This window comes from Canis lupus, chromosome 7 (assembly GCF_011100685.1).
Source record: "Canis lupus familiaris isolate Mischka breed German Shepherd chromosome 7, alternate assembly UU_Cfam_GSD_1.0, whole genome shotgun sequence".
Lineage (NCBI taxonomy): Eukaryota > Metazoa > Chordata > Mammalia > Carnivora > Canidae > Canis > Canis lupus.
Genome location: NC_049228.1, coordinates 39,191,477 through 39,212,341, shown reverse-complemented (window position 1 = coordinate 39,212,341; position 20,865 = coordinate 39,191,477). Strand labels below are relative to the sequence as shown.

The following is a 20,865-nucleotide window of genomic DNA, read 5'->3' as shown; positions in this document are numbered from 1 at the left end:
CCTGCTCCTAGTGCCTAGGGCCAGCCCAGACTTACTACCTTCCACCCGTGGGGTGGAACAGCAGTGACAGGGCTCTTCCACGTGGCGTGGTACCCCACTGGAACCTTCCAGCACATCTGCACTGTGTCTGCCTGCCTGCCCGTGAGGGCTTTACCTGAGAGCATCTGGCAGAGGGCTTTTGGAGGTGGTGTGTGTTGTGCCCCTGAATGCAGAGACCAAGTGGTGGTTGTCTACTCCAGTGTGTGGACGAGGCTTCCAGCCCCTGTGCACAGGTCTGTTTGACACCTGGAGGTGCTCACAGCGTGCTGTGCCCTCTCGGAGCACGGGGTACCGGCCCTGTGTGGGCAGCAGGTGTGCAGACTGTGACAGCGGCCACGTTCTCCACCATCACGTCCCCTCTGGGGCTTGCACGGCCGCTGGGACCTGAGCAGCGACTGGCGGGAGCTCATCTGGCACCTGCCCCTCTGCAGCCAGAGAGGCATGGGACACACACTGGCTGCAGCCCCAAGGGAACCACCGTGGCCACAGGCAGCCCTTCCGCTCCAAGACATGGGCAGGGTGCTTAGGAGGAAAGCTGCCCCCAGAGCTGCAGCAGCGTCAGTGGCCTAGGGCAAAGACTGGCACAACCTAGGGCATTAACCAGCCTTCTACCTGGGGCTGGACTGTTCCTGGGCCAAACAAACCTACAGCAGGAGACCAGAACTTAAACCCATTATCATGTGCTGCCTTGCCACCTGGTCAAATGGGGAGGGACCTCCCGGGGGCCAAGCCGGCCTCCCCCTGCCCCCACTGTTGGCTCTGCTCTTGATGGCAGGTGTGCAACATCTGCCCATGCTAGCAGCAAGTGGCATTGGATGTGAGTTGGCTGTTCCTACAGCTCTGGGTGGACACCCCTTCCTCCCCAGTAGGGTGCACAGGTAGCAACGACATGACTCCTATGGTTTTGGTCGCTTTTTGCCTGGGGACTGACCTCTGACAGTGCTCAGGGTCCAGCTGGGTATCAGCCACCAGGCCCACCTAATGGGATTCAGGACTCGGGAGTGCAGCACCAGCAGCTTGCATTTCCCGTCCCCACGGTGGGGGGTGAGATGTGCCTCTGCCGATTGCCCTGCAGCACACCCAGGGGCCGCCAACGCCACCAAGAAGCCAGGGGTCTGCGCTCCCCAAGGGGCCAGCCCTTTCTGCTTTCCCTCTGAAAGCTTAAAACCAACTTCAGGGGACACCTGGGTGGCTCAGGGGTTGAGCGTCTGCCTTTGGCCCAGGATCCTGGGATCGAGTCCCACATCAGGCTCCCCGCAGGGAGCCTGCTTCTCCCTCTGCCTATGGCTCTGCCTCTCTCTGTGTCTCTCATGAATAAATAAATAAAATCTTAAAAAAAACCCAACCATCTTCAATTGGTTATATTTGTTTTCCACATAGGGCCTGCATGTGTGCACAGATGCCAAGCCAGATACTGCTGTGGTTCCTGTGGACAGGGGTTGTGCCACACATTGTTATATCTTCTGGAAACTTCGCACAGTGCTAGAAACTCAAGATATTCTTTCAAACATCAGAATCAATCTCTCTCTCTCTCAAGGGCCTCTGAACCTCTGCAGGAACCACCCCCCTGTGGCATGTGCTGGGGCTTCAGTGGGGGAAGCGTACGTCCTCTCCAATTCTTTCCCACGGTTCAGGCGCTGCCTCTCACTCCCTCCCAGCCTGCCTCCGCTCCTGACTTTGACCCCCAACCTCACCCCCCAGCCCTGCTGGCTGCTGGGCGTCAGGAGCGCCTTCCCTAGGTTGCCTGCTTTGCCTCAGAGCCCAGCTCATGCATGGACGAGGATGGGACCTCTCCAGCCGCTCCAGGCAGATGATGACGTATGAATCACAGGTGCACCATGACTTCTACTTTGTAACTTAGGCAGACGTAGCTCACCAGGGCCCCCCACCCCTCTCCACTGCACACACCACACACACAGGTGCTGGAGCGTGTTTCAGAGGCAGCTGGTCAACTCTTCTTCCTCTTCCATCTTATAGTTGGGACAGAAGGCTGGCAGGCTAAAGCATCAGGAGTCGGTCCCCTCCCAGAATGTGGCCCCTTGCAGCGCTGTGTTCTCACCTGCTGAAGCTCCAGGGCATGTGTGCTGGGTCTTACTGTGGCAAGAGAACTGGGACAGAGCCTCCGTTGGGCAAAGGGGCCGCCTTGAGCTCACCTGCATTTGCAAATCAGCTGGACCTGGCTCCCATCCCGCAGGCTCAGAGCTTCCTCTGCTGGAGGCCGAGACATACAGGGCAGTCCCCGCAGGACTCCCAATGGGACGAGCTGCCCCTGGGGACCCTGGGCACATACTTGACCTAGCAGTGCTGCTCCCAGTCAGACACCCAGAGGTGCAACCATAGGTTCAGCAGACACACGCAGGAATACTCAGGGCATGGCACCCATGAGAGTCTCGAGCTGGGGGCTGCTCCATCACACACAGAATATGGAGGGAAAGAAACCAGCGCAGAAAAAAGCACCATTCCGCTTACATAGAGCACAGTGCAGTCAGGAAAGGGTTTATGCTGGGCTTGGCCCATGGCCGAAGGGAGCATGTGGGGGCTGCTGGGGTGGTGATATCATTTCCTGAGCTGGGTGCTGGTCAAGTGGAAGTGTTTAGTCGGCCAGGTAGGTGAGCTGTATGTGTATGTGCACTTGTCTTTACTTAGATTAAAAAAAAAAAAAAAAAACTAAACCAACTTGCTGGAGACTCCTGGCAGCATCCCGCTTCCGGGGCTGGGTGCCTTGTCAGGGGAGTGGTTCTTTTCAGCCAGTTGACAGGCAGCAGACTTGACCTTGGGCTCTACTGTGTGCCCGTACCTACGGAGGCTGAACACAGGCACCCACAGTGCCTGACCCCACAGTTCTCCCCAGCCACGCACCCAGAAATGCAACCCCATGCTCCCATGTGGGGCCTGCCGCTGCCATGGATGTCAGAAAGACCCCTCACTCGAGTTCTGGGACACCAAGTATCATGGTTAGCCTGGCCTCCACAGCTGCGCACCTCTCAGCACAGAACAACCTTGAAGCTAGAGCAAGGCCTCTGAATTCCCACTGAACCTTCCAGCTGAGAACAGAAGCACTCAACACTAGTCCCAATGTCCAGGGCACGCTCTGTGGGGGCTAGCTTCACCTGGCATGGCTCTCGGCCACCCCGGGGTATTCTGTGGTCATGACCGCCAGCCCAGCATCCCAGAATACCATGTCATAAGCAGCTCCAGGATGGTGCCTTTCTTGGGACCAAGGGGCTGGCAAATGTTTCCATGGTACTGACTCTTGCAAGAGGCGCCCTGTGTCTAACAACAGGATTTAGCCTGAAACGAAGCATTGAAGAATGCAGGAGGCAGAGGGCACCCTTCTCTCCACATCGGCTCCCTTCCTCCCAACCTCAGGGGACTTCTCAGGCATCGGACCCAGGGAGGAGAGCTCAGGAATTTCAGCTTAGAGATGAGGCTGCGGGGAAAGGAAGAGGAAGTTGCACTACTCGGTCTGCAGAGAGGCCTGCACCTTCTCTCGCACCTTCTCTCGTTTGCCTAACTTCAGGAACGACGATGTTGTGCAGATGTGAAGCCACCAAATGGTCACATCCTTTACACCACTGTCCCTGCGAGCTCTATGTTAACCAGACCCAGATACCCTCGGCTGGAAGGCATTGCCTGAGCATATTCCACACGGATTCCTCATTAATGACACAGCGTCTTGTTTGTGCCTTCGGGTTCTAAGCTCACGGCACTGAGGGACCCTGCAGTGGTCCCACTCTCAGATCACATACTGACACAGTTGACAGTAAAGAGCACAGGGCATCCAGGAGGCCTGGAGGAGCAGGGGGTGTGCACAGCCACTCACTAACTCGACAGGCTCCCTCCAAGTCTGAGCTATGGCCCAGGATGTCTCCAGCCCAGACAGCACTGAGATCCCTGGAGCGGTGGAGCATGGAGGGAGGGGCGGCACTTGTCAGGCAGGCTGACACCCTCCCAATAGTGGGGTCACATGTGGAAGGGGTGCCCAGAGAAAGCTCTTAAAGCTTTCAGAATTAAGTGTATTAAAAAAAAAAAAAAAACTTGACAGAGAATGTGCACATGCAAGTAAGGGGAGGAGCAGAGGTAGAAGCAGACCCCCAGCTGAGCAGGGAGCCCACCTGAGGGCTTGATCTCAGGACTCTGGGATCACAACCCAAGACGAAGGCAGACACTTCACTGCCTCAGCACCCTCCCCCCCGCCAGGTGCCCCAGAACTGAGTGCATTCTAATGTCAGAACCACCACCAGTAAAGCGGTGAGCAAAACTTTCTCATGCTGTCTTTGGAAAACTGGTCCGTCCCAACTATAAGAGCAACCAGTACAATGAACACCTTTGAATTAAGTATCTCATCCTTTTATTTCAAAAGAAGAAAGGACACCAAGAAGCAGAAGGGTGAATGGTTAGAAAAGCAAAGCTGCAGAGGAAAGATGGGCGAGAAGTGGATCAGATCCCAGTGACGTGGTGGCCGGATGCTGTGAACCTCCATCCAGGTCCTGGACTTCAGCAGGCTCGCTGGGCCCCTCTTCTGGGACATTCTAGATGTGTCATACAGCTACCTGTAGGGCATCATGCCGCGTGCAGGCGCTGCTCCTGCCTGCCAGATCCTTCCTTGGGTCCTCTCCATTCACTCCTGCTTGAGGCTCTGACAAAATACCGGGTGCCACCGTATGCTCCCTGCCCTGCTGCCCTGCTCTGTGTCTCAGCTTCTCTTTCACTCCCCTTCATGAAGGGGGAGGCCAAGCTCAGAGGGTAATGCTTCCTGACAGTAAGACCCCCTCTTGTCTGGATTTGCTGATGATTTGACCAAAGCAGTAATTGATACTTTGTTGCTTTAAGACAAGTTGCTACGTTTCCTCGGCTCCTGAAATTGGGCTTGGCCTGTAACTCAGAACTTCCATGAGATGAGACCGTGAGATCTGTCTGCACATCAAATACAGCCCTGTGTGTGTTTAAATCAACGCATGTTGTGAAGCATGATTTCCGTCCCTGCCACTGCAGGAGACTCACTCCCAGATTGGAAGGCCCTCATTACACAGGCTCCATGTGTTTACATCTTTTGCAAACAGCACTGCATAATCTGAGGGCACAAGCACACATTTCTGGTTTTAAAATCTGTAGTGAAGCAACATAACATGAGAGACTAACCCATCTGGACCATAAGGAAGTCACCTTTACATTGTATCTATTGTACTACTCTAATGAATGCTTTTGGCCCATCTACCGGGTAGGTCTGGGAGGGAAAACGTATTTAACATTCCAAATCTCATAATGGAAATAGTGGAGGTTGTCCTCTAGCCAGAAAGCAATTCACTGCCTCCCCTCCCCACCAAGAAACAAAATACAAAGCACCAAGCCAGTCACTCAGATCGCACTCTCACACCCAAGGGGTCAGCAAGAAGCACAGTGGAGCTGATTTCTGTTCAGGTCATATAAAGGAGGGTAAGCTTTGCACCAGTACTGAGAGCTGAGAGGGCCCCCTCTGCTCACAGCACAGGCCACGGGTCCTAACACACCCACGCTCCACACCCAGCTACAGACTAGAGGTTTTCAGCGAGTTTCTATAATTACAGACTGAGGGGAGGCTTCCTCATTCAGCCTTATCAAGAAAAAAAAATATTCTATGAAAATATGTAAATACTGTAATTGAGTTTGGGATATTTTACATCAACTACAGATGGCTCAAGATAGAATTTTCTTTCTAGCTCATTCACTTTTGTTAGAAACACTTCATTTTCCCAAAAAAGAAACACTCATAAAACGAAAAGCATATCTTACTAACAAAAAAAAGAATTCCAGAACACATGCATCCCACCTAGAACTAAGCTAAAAGAATGTCTACATAACAGGGCTCACCTTTGTTTTTTTTTTTTTTTTTTTTTGGTTTTTTTTTAGGGCTCACCTTTGTAATCCCAAACTGTCCAGGTCAACCTCTGGCTTTGTGCTAATGAACTTCACCTTGTCAAGGTCAACTGACCTTCACCTTTTCAAGGCCAACAAAGGATGCAGGACAACACTACCTCGAACAGTCAAGAAACCACTGGATTAAAATGAGCAGCTGGCAAGTAGCTGCAACCGTGTGCTTCCCTTGCTGCATCAAGAGCAGGGCACAGGCAACGTCAACATAAGTGCATTCCTCCCCAAGAAACAGGAAGGGGCTGCTTCACCCCATGTGGCCGAGTCTGTTCACTGAAGCAGCTCCTAGGTGGAAAGTCACAAGGATGTCCTGTCGTCGACCATCTCCTGAGATCCCACGGCACCATGCCACCTGGTCTTTGTGAAGAGCAGTATGAGCTCTAGGGTTCAGGGCTGGTACCAGGACACACAAATGCTGTGAAGAGGACACTCGGCATCCCCTCAGGCACCACCAGCCTTATGTGACAGCACTGACCCCAACGATCACCTCACCGATTTTTCCTTATTGTTCCACCTATGATGGGTGTTTCTCGGTGATTAGGGTCTAAGATTTAGAACACTTAAAATGTGTGCTGAAGATCAGAGAAAAAAGTCAGGGTTTTCCTTTCTGCTGGATAAAAAAAAATTAAGCAACCAACCAGTGGCCACAGAAGAAACGTGGAAGCAGAAGCAACCTGTGAGGCCCAGAGGGAGAGGGCCTGGATGGCAGCCTCATGGCCACGAGCAGAGCCCACAGGGCCCCACCTGCAGGCAGGATGATGGCAGCGACACAGGAGCACTGGGCATTACACACCGCTCCCTTCCAGAGACGGCACTAAGCCCAGTGTCACCACCAGCAGCTGACACTACCTACGGCAAGGCACGATCCAGGGAAGGCACTGGCACGGGACCACCACCTGCCCCACCTGGTAGTAAGTAGAAAGAACAATGACAGGCTTTAGTATGGCACTTTGCTAAGTATCTAAACCCTTCCAGCACCTTTCTCGGGGAAATTCTCCTCCCTGAAGATCCTGGAGACCATGTCCATGCCTCCCACAGAGCCTCCCAGGGCTGCTCTGGACGCTCCATCCCTTTCTCACTGGTCTGGCCTGACCAGCATCAGCACGGCGGCTGGCCAGCTCTGCGGAGGCAGTCTACCTGGAGCACAGATGCCGCCAGACTCGAGCATGTGTGGGGCCAGGGAAACTCGGGAGCTCTCGTGCCTTTTGCCGGGGCAGGCAGGATAGACCATGTGCGCCCCCCAGTGCACACTGTGTGTGTGTGTGTGTGTGTGTGTGTGTGTGTGTGTGTGTGTGGAGGGGGGTAATGTAAATCCTAGGTTATTTCTCACCTAAAATGTAACGAAGCAAATTGAAAGATGTTTAAAAATGCCTTTAATGTTTAAAAAAAAGAGACAATTTCCATAGGTGTGATTCAGGGCATGGAATGTTAGTAGTTTTAGGAACCAATGTTAATAACCCACCTGTGGCACGCATGTCCCATGGTTGCAACAGTGTGTGCTCAGAGTGTTAGCCAAAAACGTCTTTTCCTGGCCTTTTCCAACCAGAACACATTCTTGTGCCTGCTGGAGAATTAAATACCCCTCAGTGTAGATTTCTCCTCCTCCAAACATCCTTTCTCACGTAGTCCAAAGGACCAGCAGTGCGCTTTTCTGCACATTCCCCACGACTTACTGGAAGGAAGGATTTCCTAACCACCACTTAGGAAAATGAACCAACCCACAGGACATTATTCGCTACGTTAGTGTTTTCTTCATGGGTTTAAAAAATTTTACCTACTGGAAAGAAATCATTCTTGGAAGCTAAGAGGAAAGAGTTAAATTTACACGAGGAACGTGGAGGTTGTTGTCTGCATACAGATTTTTCATTTACGGTATAAATACAAATTTAGTCCTCTGAATAAACCGTTACTGAAAAGGAAAAGTTGTGTTCTCTCGCATCTAGTGGCCGGTGCCTTCAGTTTAGGGAGTTTCTGAGCAGCACTCACCTACAATCATTCAAAGGAAAAATCTATTTTTTTCTCTGTCTTCACATATATGATTTCTTCAAATTTTTAATTTAAAAAAAAATTTAAAATTAATTTATTCATGAGAGATACAGAGAGAGGAAGAGACACAGGCAAAGGGAGAAGCTGGCTCCATGCAGGGAGCCCGATGTGGGACTTGATCCGGGGACTCCAGGATCACGCCTTGAGCTGAAGGCAGATGCTTAACCACTGAACCACCCATGCATCCCTGATTTCTTCAAATTTAACACGATTAACGAATAAATGTGGCAGTCATTCCTTTATACCCTATGACCAAGTCACTGATTTGCCCTCTCGTAAAAAAGAACTATTTAGGAAGGCAAGTACATTCAGTTTGTACTTGAGCAGTGTTTAAATGGGTGTCCATCAAGGAAGACCCCAGATGCCCCTCAGGTGAACACAGTGTGGCTGCTCAGGTAGGAGGTGCTGAACACTCCCGCCACCCTCCATTTACTGTGGTAGCCTTTTCTTAGCAACCTTAGACTTAAGTTGAAGGCTTCACTTTTCTAATATCACCAGGATATAAAAATCTCTTTGATTCTCAAAAACTATACAGAGACAACATAATGGGGACACGGGAAGCCCATGGCCCACCTGGATGTTGGGACCTGAGAGGCTGCAGCATGGGTCCCACCGGCAGTGCTCCATCAGGTAAACATCCTTCCCTGGAGGGCTGCCCGCTTGAGCATCTTCATCAAATGTGCTGAGACGCCAGAGAAAGCTACTCTTGAAAGTCAGCGTTCTTCACGATGTCTTCTTGTAGCTGCAGGCACCTAAAGCAATTCTGTTCACTCAGATTCACAGGTCCTTACACGTGCTTCAAGTTCTGACAACTTCAGAAGCACCCAAGTATAAACACTAAACAGCTTTTCAGTGACAAGTTAGAGATATTAAGCATCAATGCTTTTGATGCACTCTGGGGACTCCTTTCTCATCCCTCAGAGTTCTGAGGTGATGTACAGACACACATTCATCTTTCTAGTAATAACAAAAATGGCATACAACAGGTTTGGGGTTTTGAAGTAAACGTCTTTAGGAAACGGGATGATAGGAAAGTGACAAAAAGGCCCCTGGAGAGTTCTTTCACACAGTACACTTTACGTGATGCCATTTTCATGCTACCAATTCACAGACTTTTTAGATTTTTTTTATTTGTGAGAGTGAATGAAAGTGAGTGAGCATGGGCACAGGGAGAAGCAGGTTCCTCTTGGAGCAGGGCCTGAGCCCGGACCCCGGGATTATGACTCGAGTAGAAAGCAGATGACCGAGCCAACCAACTGAGCACCCAGGACCCCAATGGACAGATTCAAAGGTGACAGGGTTATGAAGTTATGATGCAACATTCCTTTGTAAACTGTGCTCCATAGGATATTGCTTAGAATCGAGCCCAACTCTTCACAATAGCATTGAAAGTATATACACATCTTAGGTGACATAGAAGTTGTGGCTAGGCGAATTGAAAAGGTAACTTAATTCACTTTTTTCTTTTTTAAAGGTTTTATTTACTTATTAAGAGTATGGGGGCAGGAGCAGAGGAAGAAAGCAGCTCCATGCTGAGCCGAGAGTCTGACATGGGGCTCTCTGCCACAACCCGGAGATCATGACCTGAGCTGAAGTCAAGAGTTGGATGCTTAACTGAGTCACCCAGGTGCCCAATGTTGCTTAATTCACTTCTGAATGGGAAGCGACTTCTAGTTTGTAGTTGAGCATTGTGATTTATACATGAAGGGAAGAGCCTGAGACGGTTGGCATTTTTTGAACTGTGGCCAGTGACATGGCTGCAGGCACCAGTGAATGACAGGGATACACTGTCAAAAGAAGTGGAGAGGATGGGAGGAACCGGGGTCAGGGTGACTGGGGTGTGGTGAAAGAGGAAAGACAAGTGTTAATGTACCTCTAATGAAGACATCAGAATTTCACAATGGACTCCAAATCAGTACTGGGTGAAGTCAGATAAAAAGTGTCCCTGCTCACACAAAGGCTTCGGGAAATCGGCACACTAAACACTACAGATCAGACTTTACTATGCTTAAAATTCACTGCTTGCTAAGGCTCTTTCCCTCGTAGACTACATAAAGGGAAATAGTAATTGCATGAGTTTTGCTAGTACCTATGTTATAGAACAAAACTGTAAAATTAAACCTTTGTCCCTCTCTTGACGAGAAGAGTAACCCACTGCACTGAGGCTGGCCGAGGGGACACAAAACAGTCATTTCAAACAAACAGTAGACACATAATCACCTCTTCCCTTTCTCTGCATTACTCAGTATTTTTAAGGAAATCTTGAAGGAACAGTGAAGAGCTGTGTAAACTTTAGATTGTGAAGTCAAGGGCTTTTGTGTGGGCTTTTCACATTCAGTAGAACTTATTTTAGAACCGACAGATTATTTCATAGTGTCATCTAAGTGTCACAAACAAGCAACATGTATATACTGCAAGTTTATTTTCAATCACACAAACGAAGTTAGCGTGTAGGAAATTTAAATGAAACAGTATGGTAAAAATAGCAAGAGAACCGAAAAATCTAAAAAGGAAGCACACCTAAAGCATGGGAATCCAACATTCATTAGTGTTTCATCTTCAGTTCTGATTGACACGTGATGCTTGCAAATTTTGAACCAACTGTGAAACCATGATGACTATTCTGGAGAGATTTCAGCACCGGCATTAAGATTTGTACATTCAGTGGGTTTGCAATGGACTGTTGGCCATTTACATAGCGTATAGGACAGATTTGTCACGGGTCAGATCACAGTGTTGAGGAAAGAAGTGCCTTCCTGTAACCAGAAAGGACCCCCTGAACTGCACTCAGCTTCAGACACCCAGCATACAAGAGCAGGAACACCATCGTCATGATGGGTTCCAAGGAACATCACTTCCATAAAGGAGAGTAACTGAAGCTTCTGCTTCCCATTTTAATTACTGAAATCTCTAACAATGACAAAACTGTCACATAGGACAGTAAATGTGTACAGTGACTGAATCAAACTTCTTGGAAGAACAGTTAGCAATCTGGGAAAACGCAAACTGATGGAACACGATGTGACCCAGCACTGGTTCTGTCCTGTTACACAGACATCCCGTGAGGATCAGACCAAGGCACGAGACATTTAGTGCATAAACCAGTTCCTTTTGAAGATCTAGTGTTTTGCTGTAGTCTTTTATCTGACTTTGGACCACTTGTACCCAGCATTCTATCCTACTAGAGACTAACTTCACCGACAAAATCAAGTGATTTCTCACCAGATTTATAGGGGACTTAAAACACTTATACCATCAAAGTGTTTGCATAACCAAAAGTACAATAATAAAGATCAAAAGTGCCTCCTATTTCTTTTAGAAGACGCTACTTTAGAGGCTTGCTGCCGCTTGAATGCCTTTCCTACTCCTAACAATGAACAGTTGATAGAAAACAGAACTGTAGACTTGAATTATGATCGCTCATCCATCACAGATTAATTCTAAAACTGAAGTCTCTACAGAAACAGGAACTATTTTAACAAGGAAAACAATTCCCTCACTCAAATCTTTTTGAATGATAAACTGCAATCAACAAGCTGTCTGACCAACTGAGGTTACAAAATCTAGAAAGCAGATGAAAATGGATTACTTCTTCAAAATTTTAGTAAAACTTCAGATAATCAAAGATTTCAAAGTAAATATGGCACATACCAAGCAGAAATCAAGATGGAGAGCCTGGAGAATTTTTAATGTCCTAAATTAAAAAAAAAAACAAAAAAAAACTATCCTTGCAACATACAGATTTTCTTCCCTGTTTTAATCTTCACAAGTTTCCGGGGTGGGGTGGGGCGTGGATTACACACTGCATGTGTGTACACAACACGCACACACACCCAGACCCATGTGGGGGTGAGTGGAGGATCTAGTTCCTTCTTCCCACCACCTGAGTCTTGCTCCATCATGACAAGAAAACCAAGCAGAGCCCCTCGCTGGTCCCCTCTGCCACGTGATGTCTGTGACTTCAGTTGCTGCTGACATCACTACTTCATGTGTTTCCATGTAACAAAATTCAAAAGCAGCTTCCTGGTCAGGAACACGTACCTGAACACCTGTCCAACTGCAGGGCACCTAGGTAGTAATAACTGCCAAATTCAGGGATCAAATTTTCGAGTTCCACAGTACAATGTAATCCATGTGAAGCTCAGAATCATGTTTCAGACCACTGAAATTACTGAAGTTAAAATACGAACAGCTGAAGACATGATGTAAAAGATTGAGTACTTGGTTCTGCTAACATATTTACCAATTAAAGTCACAAAATATTCCTCATTATTATTCATGCAGGTAATTGAGAAAAAAAGACAGTGCAGAAATTAACTTTAAAAGAAAAATTATTCCTTCCCTTCCTCCCACCCCCTATATTCTACAAAATGTTTTCCCTGGGACCAGGCCTTGAAAAGGCCACTACGTATTAGTGTGACATGCATTACTGTCTGCAATTAAAAAAGCTAATTTTGTGGTGGTTGTAATTACATTATAAAAATGTCCACATGCATAAATCTAAAAAAGGTTGAAAACCTACAATAAGTCTACAATATATTGTTTTACATTTGACCACTGGTGTGTGTTATGTAGGAGTCATAGATTTGGTAAAGCATTTTAACAATTTAGGAAGGCATCTAAATCTTTAAATTCTGGATGAATTTTACGTTTTAATCTACAAAATTGCATGAAGGCTAACTCGAGAGACTTCCTATCATTCTAAAATTCCTCAAGCCAGACAACTCATTTTTAGGACACTTTCTTATAAATATCACCCTTTGAAAGCACATACAATTCCATTTGTTCCACATTTTATGATCTTAACCTACACAGGGCTGATCTCCATTACTCACGGAATATCAAATGTGATAGGAAGACAAACCTGAGAGAAACATTTACAATAGTGTAACTTGCTAAATTCTTCATCAGCACTCTCTGAAAACAAACTTCTTAAGCCTTTCTCCTCTTTATTTTAGCAATGGATTGTGAAAAACGTGCGGTTTTGTCTTGACATGAAAATATTTCAAAGCACGGCGATCTTGCCTGATGGGTTTAGTATTTTCTGCATTAATTGTTAAATAGGAACTCTCATCCAACTCTTCCATCCTGTTGAAAAGGTCAGAAAAAAGCAGCAAACTGGGAGGGAAATAGCTTATCGCCAGAGTAATAGCGTCTGAAGGCTTGCAAGTATGTTGGTTTTCCTCCTTCCAACTATTTGTCTCCACTTTCTTCTCACAGCTCACAAAATGTAGGGGTTTGTTGTTAATGGCTGTTGTTCACAGGGGTCTTTCTTCTTTCTCCAGACTAAAGTCCTATTTCTCCTTGGTTTGTTTCTCTACGCAGAATTGGACTTGCTCAGTTCTTGCCTGATCGCTGGGTAGGAAAAGGAAACATAGTTCTAGTAAATACAATGATAAAGTAAAATCAGCAAGTGATTCACTCCTAAGAAATCTTAGTGATTGTCTTCAAACTCCCAGTAATAAAAAAAAAAGAGCTGACCCTGCATCTTCTGCTGCATGGACTTTGTTTTCTTAACACAAAGAAGTACTAATATATATATATATATGTACACAATACATATACTTAACTCATTTGCGTTCTTCCTTTTGTGCACAAAATGAGAACAAAGACTCTGTGGCCTCAGGACAAGAGAGTAGTAGGGTGGGACATGAGGAGAGGCAATCCAGAGACAAGTCTATTTGCCTGGATTTCCATCTGAAGCTACTCAAACCCTGGTACGTAGGGACCTTGTTTATCACTATTCTTACAAATAACTTCCATTGTAGGCAGGAGAGGGCTCCTTCCTGACATCCTAAGCCAAGTGAAGGACAGGATACTATGCAAAAGTAACTGCTTTATGCCTTGAGTAAGAAACTGGTTATTTATGTGCATTTCCTTAAAAATGGATATTCTTAAACACTACAAAGGCAGCAAATCTGCTTATATACTCACCATCAATGAGCTCTTCTTTTAGCTTTGTTAATTCTTTTCTCATTTCATCTAAAATGTCCTAAAGTATTAGAAAGAAAAACATCAGGAATATAGGGGAAAAATTAATGCTACAAATATTGCTCATATAAAATTTTAAGAATATAAAATATGAAAAACTAATGTAAAACATAAAACTAAAAATAATTCTGCCATCCAGTGAAAGGATTCAGATAACTTCTAGAAAAGATAATAAATAGCTCTGCTTTTAACCTCATTTTCTGGAAGGAGTCTGAAAGGTGGTGCAAAATGAAACTTCCAAGGAACAAGAGAAGTAAACTAGATAAGCAGATCCTGGTCAATCTGCGATCTGGAAGTATGGAATTCCACATCTGCCCAACTATGCTTCAAGGAATCGAAGATTCCCCTGGAGCTGCAAGGGTGGATTGGGGCCTGCTGGACCTACATGGTATGATATGGCAAGCACCAGTCACACGTAGTCACCTGAGCACCTGGTGACTGGCCACATCTGGGTGACTGGCCACATCTGTGGCCAGTATAAAATGAGATGCACTGTCAGTGTAAAACATACACCTGATTTCAAAGATTTAGTGTGAGGAAAATAATGTGTAATAATTACAGATTATTACACATTATAATTATATAATGGGATTATATACTGAAATATTGTTTTAGTTATATTAGGTTAAATAAAATGTATTAAAATGAATTTCACCTACTTCTCTTATTTATATGGCTACTAGAAATTTTAAAGTACTTGTGTGATCCCTATTTGTATTTTTTTAAACATTTTATTTATGAGAGAGAGACAGAGAGGCAGACACACAGGCAGAGGGAGAAGCAGGTTCCCTGTGGGGAGCCCAATGTGGGACTCCATCCCAAGACCCCGGGATTATGACCTGAGCCAAAGGCAGACCCTCAACCACTGAGCCACCCAGGTGCCCCCCTATTTGTATTTTAACAATATTGCTCTAGATGCTCCTTCCTCCATGAAAACCACTCTTTCAAATATTCTGCAAAATCTGTATTTATAAGTTCACTCTGAAATAAAGGACAACCCCTTCCCCAAATTTAAAAAAATTACTAAGGACAGGGGCTCCTGGGTGGCTAAGTCATTTGAGCGTCTGACTCCTGATTTCAGCTTGGGTTCCAGTCTCAGGGCCCACGCTGGGCATGGAGCCTGCAGGAGATTTTCTCCCCTTCCCTATCCCCCAAATTACTGAGAATAGTGTCACATGCCAGCTAGCTAAAAGGGCTGTGACAAGGTGATGAAATTTGAAGGAAGAATAACACCTACCCTTTGGATGGATTAGTTTCTAATATGTGACCTCCTTTAACACTGCACAGCTCCAGTAAAATTCAATCGCTCTATTTAAGGTTCATTTTCTTAAAAAAACTTCTCTTTTTTCTTTTTTAATGATGTTATTCATTCATGAGACACAAAGAGAGGCAGAGACATAGGCAGAGGGAGAAACAGCCTCCTCACAGGGAGCCCGACATAGGACTTGATCCCTGGGACCAGGATCATGTCTAAGCCAAAGGCAGATGTTCAATTGCTGAGCCACCCAGGCATCCCCTTAAAAAGCTTTTCATGTTTAAAATAAGGTTGAAACTACCAATTAATATTAATTCCTCCATTTTACCAATAAGCATACTAACACAGAAATTATTAATACAGACCATGACATATCCTTATTCAAATTAATATTAAAATGAGCCCTAACATGAAAGTTTTCCTTTCTTCTCAACTACTTCAGATAGCCAAGAGTTTACCAGGTTTTCAAGTGTGTGCAAACATCTACTTTAAGGTGTTTTTCAAAAACAGAAAACCATGTTTTAATATACAGGAAAATAAGGGCTTGATCATCAGTGACCTCAAGCTTCCTTTTCAAACTCAATTTAAATTTTCAAATAGTTTTCCATATAAAAATTAGATTTATCTGAAATTATTCTTAGTATTTCTCTAATTCATCTTTGACTCCTATCACTGCAACACTCTTGGTCCTTTTTTGAACCCCAAACATTTGTTACCATTTAAACAAATGAGTGACTCCATGGGGACAACAGGCTTTGAGGAAAGATCTGGGCTCTGAGCCAAGTAACTCCTCAGAACCTCAGTCATGCAAAATCTGAGTATAAATACTGTCCGACAGGATTCCCACAAGGACCAGAAGACAGCACTGTGCTAAGATCCCAGCCAGTGCCTGGCCGGCACATCATCGAGTGGATCAGTATGAGGTTACAACAGGGACTGGTGTGGTTACTGCTCTCAGAGGCCTCCTGGGGATGACCCTGCTCGCTGCAGCTCCTCTGGGCTCAGGTCTTTGAAACTGACGTCTGTCTTACAAAAGTACACTGGCCCTACCTTTCAAATCTTTTTGACACTACCAATTTTTTTTTTAATTATTTTACCTCTTCTGGGAATAAAATATTTTATTTTATTTTTTTTTTAATTATTTTATTTTATTTATTTATGATAGGCACACAGTGAGAGAGAGAGGCAGAGACATAGGCAGAGGGAGAAGCAGGCTCCATGCACCGGGAGCCTGACGTGGGATTCGATCCTGGGTCTCCAGGATCACACCCTGGGCCAAAGGCAGGCGCTAAACCGCTGAGCCACCCAGGGATCCCTCTTCTGGGAATAAAATATTTTAAAGCCCCACAATCTTCTCGCCTATCAACACTCCTTCCCCTTTGTTTCTGATTATGCACGTGAATAATGCAAAGTTATCCAAAAAAGGACAAGATGCTATTCTTTTTCATAAAGTTGAGATAACTGTTCATATTGTTTGGTTACCTGTTTGTTTCACCTAGCATGGGCAAGTGCTCACATTTCAATATTCAATACTCTCATTTATGATTCCTTAATGGCCACTGTGCCCTCCCCAACGCCGTAGATTTATATACTTTTGCAGTATTTTCTTGGCATCAATTCTTGGAAGTGAAATTGCTGGGTTCAGAACTAAGATATTTATTTTTAAGGCTTTGTTATTTGTTTTCCCACCTGCTTTCTAGAAAATAAAAGCATATGAGAGTGCCCATTTCCCTCATATTCTTGCCCAAACCAGATACATTGGGTCCATTTTTGCCAAAGTTAAGTGAAAAGTGCAGCCCATTCTCCTTTACAGTAGTACACGATGCATGTACAGGTCAAGCTTATGTTCTACCATTGAACTATTTGCCCCACCACTGCTGGAACTTTACATGAATGTACTGAACCAAAAAATGAAGAGTTAAAGAAAATAATCTAGTACTAATGTCACTGTTTCATTTGTATAACAATATCTTCACTCTATACTCTTTCCAGAGCATTCAATCTACCAGATACCAGCAAAGAAGCCACTTTTATAGACAAACAAGCACATAGGGAAGTGGCTGTCTGGTGCCTACCTGCTTCAGGCGCTCATAGTCCAGCCCCTCCGTCTGGACGCCATTGGCACTGGGTTGTGATGAAGGTGCAGATTTTGGTCTGTATAAATGGAATTACCAGGACAGGTAAATAACACTTGGGATGTTTAAGGAGTTCACAAAAAATTGCAAATTTACCAACACCAGAGTTCAGTACTTTCCTCAAAACACATTACATTAAAAAGTTAATTGTCAAAGTTGCAGAACTGAATAGAGAACATAAAACAAAGTATTTTTCACTTTGCTCAGTACTTCCAGTTACTTGTACAGAAATCAGACAATGGTGACGGGATGATGATGCTTCTTCAGTGAAGGGCAGAAGAGCATGATGCCTGTGCAGGAGGCGGGAGGCGAGGCTGCGCACAGCACACTGACCAGGACGGACCCCCCAGACCAGCTGCAGCATCGAGGCCCAAGGAGGACAATCATGTCCTGAAACTGTGTGGAGCCTACTAAACATCTGTCAGACCAACCACTAAGATGAATCAGTTAACAAATTCTATGCCTCGGTTTATGGGAAAAAACCATTTTAGTAATAAGCATGATTCATTCTATATTTTATGCCATTTCAAGCATCCAAATAATGTTGGGGGAGATAACTAAAAGTATATTCATATCCAACTGGCAGTTAAGATGAGGTTACTATGGAGATGCCACCTAAACGATGTGTTTCCAACTACTACTTACATAAACTTATTTTGTTTAAAAAAAAAAAAAAAAGTGGGTGCCTTGGGTGGCTCAGTTAAGTGTCTGACTCTTCGTTTCAGCTGGGATTGTGATCTCAGGGTCCTGGGATTGAGCCCCAAGTTGGGCTCCGTGCTCAGTGGGGAGTCTGCTTAGGAGTCTTCCTCCCCTCCCCCTGTGCTCCTTCCCTATGCGCATGCACACTCTCTAATACATACATCTTAGAGAAAAAAAAAAAGGAAATGCCACATAGAAGCAGTTTGCTGATTATTGTACTTTCAGAAGTATAGCTTCTATTAAAACTTCTACATGAAGAAATAAGCCTTAGAAATTAGGTATTTTTAAGCAAAAGTTTCAATATCAAATAAACCAATCATGGCTCCTCTCCAATTCCGGCAGGCAGGGAGAATCTAGAGTCTTAACTGGGCACTCCTCTATGTTGTGGTTTTGTATGGTAAGTGGCCGTGGATTGAAAGCCACAACTCAATGCAGATGAAAAGAGCTAAGTCATGTATCTTCAAGTGTGCAGAGGACCAATATCACAAATGTGAACCAAGACTTGGTTCAGTAACTTTTCAAAGTTATTATTTCATAACTCTTACAATGCAGATTATACTCCAAACCCATAGGCACTGTTTGTGAAGATGAAATATTCAATTAATTGCTTTAATATCAAAATATGACTGCTTAACAGGTTGTTATACAAAGCAAGTCGACCAATTTTATTTTTAGGAGACCTCTGCTGCTCTGCTTGTATAAACAAGGGAAATACAACTTCCAGGAAACTTCACTCAATGAGTCCTGAGCTAGGCACTAGGGGGAAAAGAACACTTATTTCTAGGACATATTTCCTTTCCTCTAGAGAGGACCACTGCATCCCCTGGACACAGAGCATGTACAGAGAGCCATGGTGCATGAAAAGCAGGCATTCCAGGCCCAATGTGATCTAGGGACTGCTCCTGATGGTTCACATACTGTGTATTTCATTTACCCACGCTGTCTGTTCCTGCTCGCCAGACCTACACTCTTAATTATTATGCTTTTCTCTTACTTTTCACATTGAAGTGGTATAACCAAATGAATGCTTTTCTCCTAAGCTATGTAACAAATATCCCTGACTTTCACATGAGTAACTATGGTCTACTAACCAACCAGGCAATATTATACGAATATATCCATATTTATTAAATGATACAACACATTATTGTTATATAACAAACGACTGAGGAAACATGCAATTAAGAAACTTTAATTCATGCTAACATGCAATCCTCCACCACCACCACCACCACCATGATAATTAACTAAAGGGGGGAACTTTTCATACTGAAGGAAAGAAGTAATCACCACGTTTTAAAAAAGGTTTATCAACATTATTCTCTCAAGGGGCCCCCCATGGGAAAGCAGCAAGAGAACTGAAAAGATTAACAGCAGAATATCTCACTGAATGTTATTTTTCTTGGCACTAGCAAATTTTCTATGTAAGTCTTTTGGTCACAACAATTAAACCACTCTGGAAAAAAGCAGGAAAAATGATTTCACACTTGTAATAAAACATTTTATGCAGATTTAGTTGGCTGACAAACTTGTAAAATATTTTAATCATCAATGGCATGAAAATATTTTGGCCAAATGCAGCCTGCAGAACTCCTGACTCACTGCCGTAGACACCCCTCCACATACTATTTAAGTCATAGCTCCCAGTAGACTTGATGCATATTTTTAAAAATAGGTGCATATGACTTAACATGGGCACATATTGGTTATTTGTAATCTATGGGTTTTCACCATAATTGATTATAAAGTACAAGGGCTTCCCAGAGGTTTCTGTGTTACCATAACATTTAAAGCCCCTGTTCCACCAAGTCAATTCTAAATATAAGCTTACACTTGATTTTTAATTGTCAATTTCTTTAATTAAGAAAGAAATACATGATTCTTAATTTTCTTAATTAAAAAAAACAGTATTAACAGGACTCATCTTAGAAAACAACCTGCTCAAGATGGTAGATGTCAGATTGGTAAAGGCACTCAATCTACTGCACAGTATATAGGAGACACAGACATTCCTCCAGGAATACATTTTTCACAAGTGTGCCTGTAACATAGTCCCATGTTCCCCTAATAAACAGAAAATCTTCTACTTTACCTTTTAAAGGCTTTGTCTCATGCTTATAAGGAGAAAAGCCTTTAGAATAAAATACAAAAGCTACAAAGGGCCTGGAGAAGACACAGGTGGCCTCTGACTCCATTCTAGCCTTGTTGATGTGTCCACCATTCATGCTGATCCAACTATAAAATGAGGGCAAGGAAATGAATACTACTAACTTTTCTAATTAAAATTTCTTGGTGTTTTTAAAAAATACTTCTAAATAAACCTATATATGAAAGATTCAATCTTCCTAAGTACTTCCCTTGTGGTGATTACCAATCCAGGTAGAAAAAGCTCAGCCCTATCCTCAATATGTTATTTCAGTTTCAAATCACAAAGTCACATCAGGATGATACCTGTGTAATGAATCATAGGACCTGTTGTCAAAAACAATCTGATTTTTCCTTGGAGAATCCCGTCTATGAAGGGGAAAAACCATTTAAAGGGAAATACAATAGAACTTTAAAGAAATAATTCGCACTATATTCCTGTTTTATATAGGTTTGTAGTCATAGCAAAACAATGGAAGGAGTCCATTAACCTTAAAACAATCGTTTTTTTCCCAATACAAAAGAATGTACTTGGACACTAGTTCTAGTTATGTAAGGATACCCCTTTTGACAATTACAGAGAAAAAGGCAATCATAGTGCAATGACCACTCTTATAGGCTGTAGACATAATAAAAGCTACCTAC

At 44.4% G+C, this 20,865-nt stretch overlaps 1 protein-coding gene and 1 long non-coding RNA gene across 21 annotated transcripts in view; one reads left to right on the top strand and one right to left on the bottom strand.

Annotated features, from left to right (window-relative positions):
* The first annotated feature begins 1,426 nt into the window (after positions 1-1,426).
* On the top strand, positions 1,427-7,329 carry LOC119876442. The gene is made up of 2 exons (XR_005362290.1): positions 1,427-1,870; positions 5,929-7,329. It is a non-coding gene; the product is annotated as an uncharacterized LOC119876442 (long non-coding RNA).
* A 3,069-nt stretch (positions 7,330-10,398) lies between these two features.
* ENAH (ENAH actin regulator) overlaps positions 10,399-20,865 on the bottom strand; it is a 145,325-nt gene continuing 134,858 nt past the window's right edge. For 12 of the 20 annotated variants that reach the window (XM_038542839.1, XM_038542830.1, XM_038542833.1 and 9 more), the window contains one exon: positions 20,040-20,310. In XM_038542839.1, the coding sequence (XP_038398767.1) occupies positions 20,055-20,310 (256 nt within the window). In that variant the 3' untranslated portion in view covers positions 20,040-20,054. Of the gene's footprint in view, positions 13,351-13,929; positions 13,988-17,316; positions 17,396-20,039; positions 20,311-20,526; positions 20,590-20,865 lie in introns of those variants that run through there. The other 8 variants (XM_038542835.1, XM_038542842.1, XM_038542846.1 and 5 more) reach the window with 2 other exon arrangements.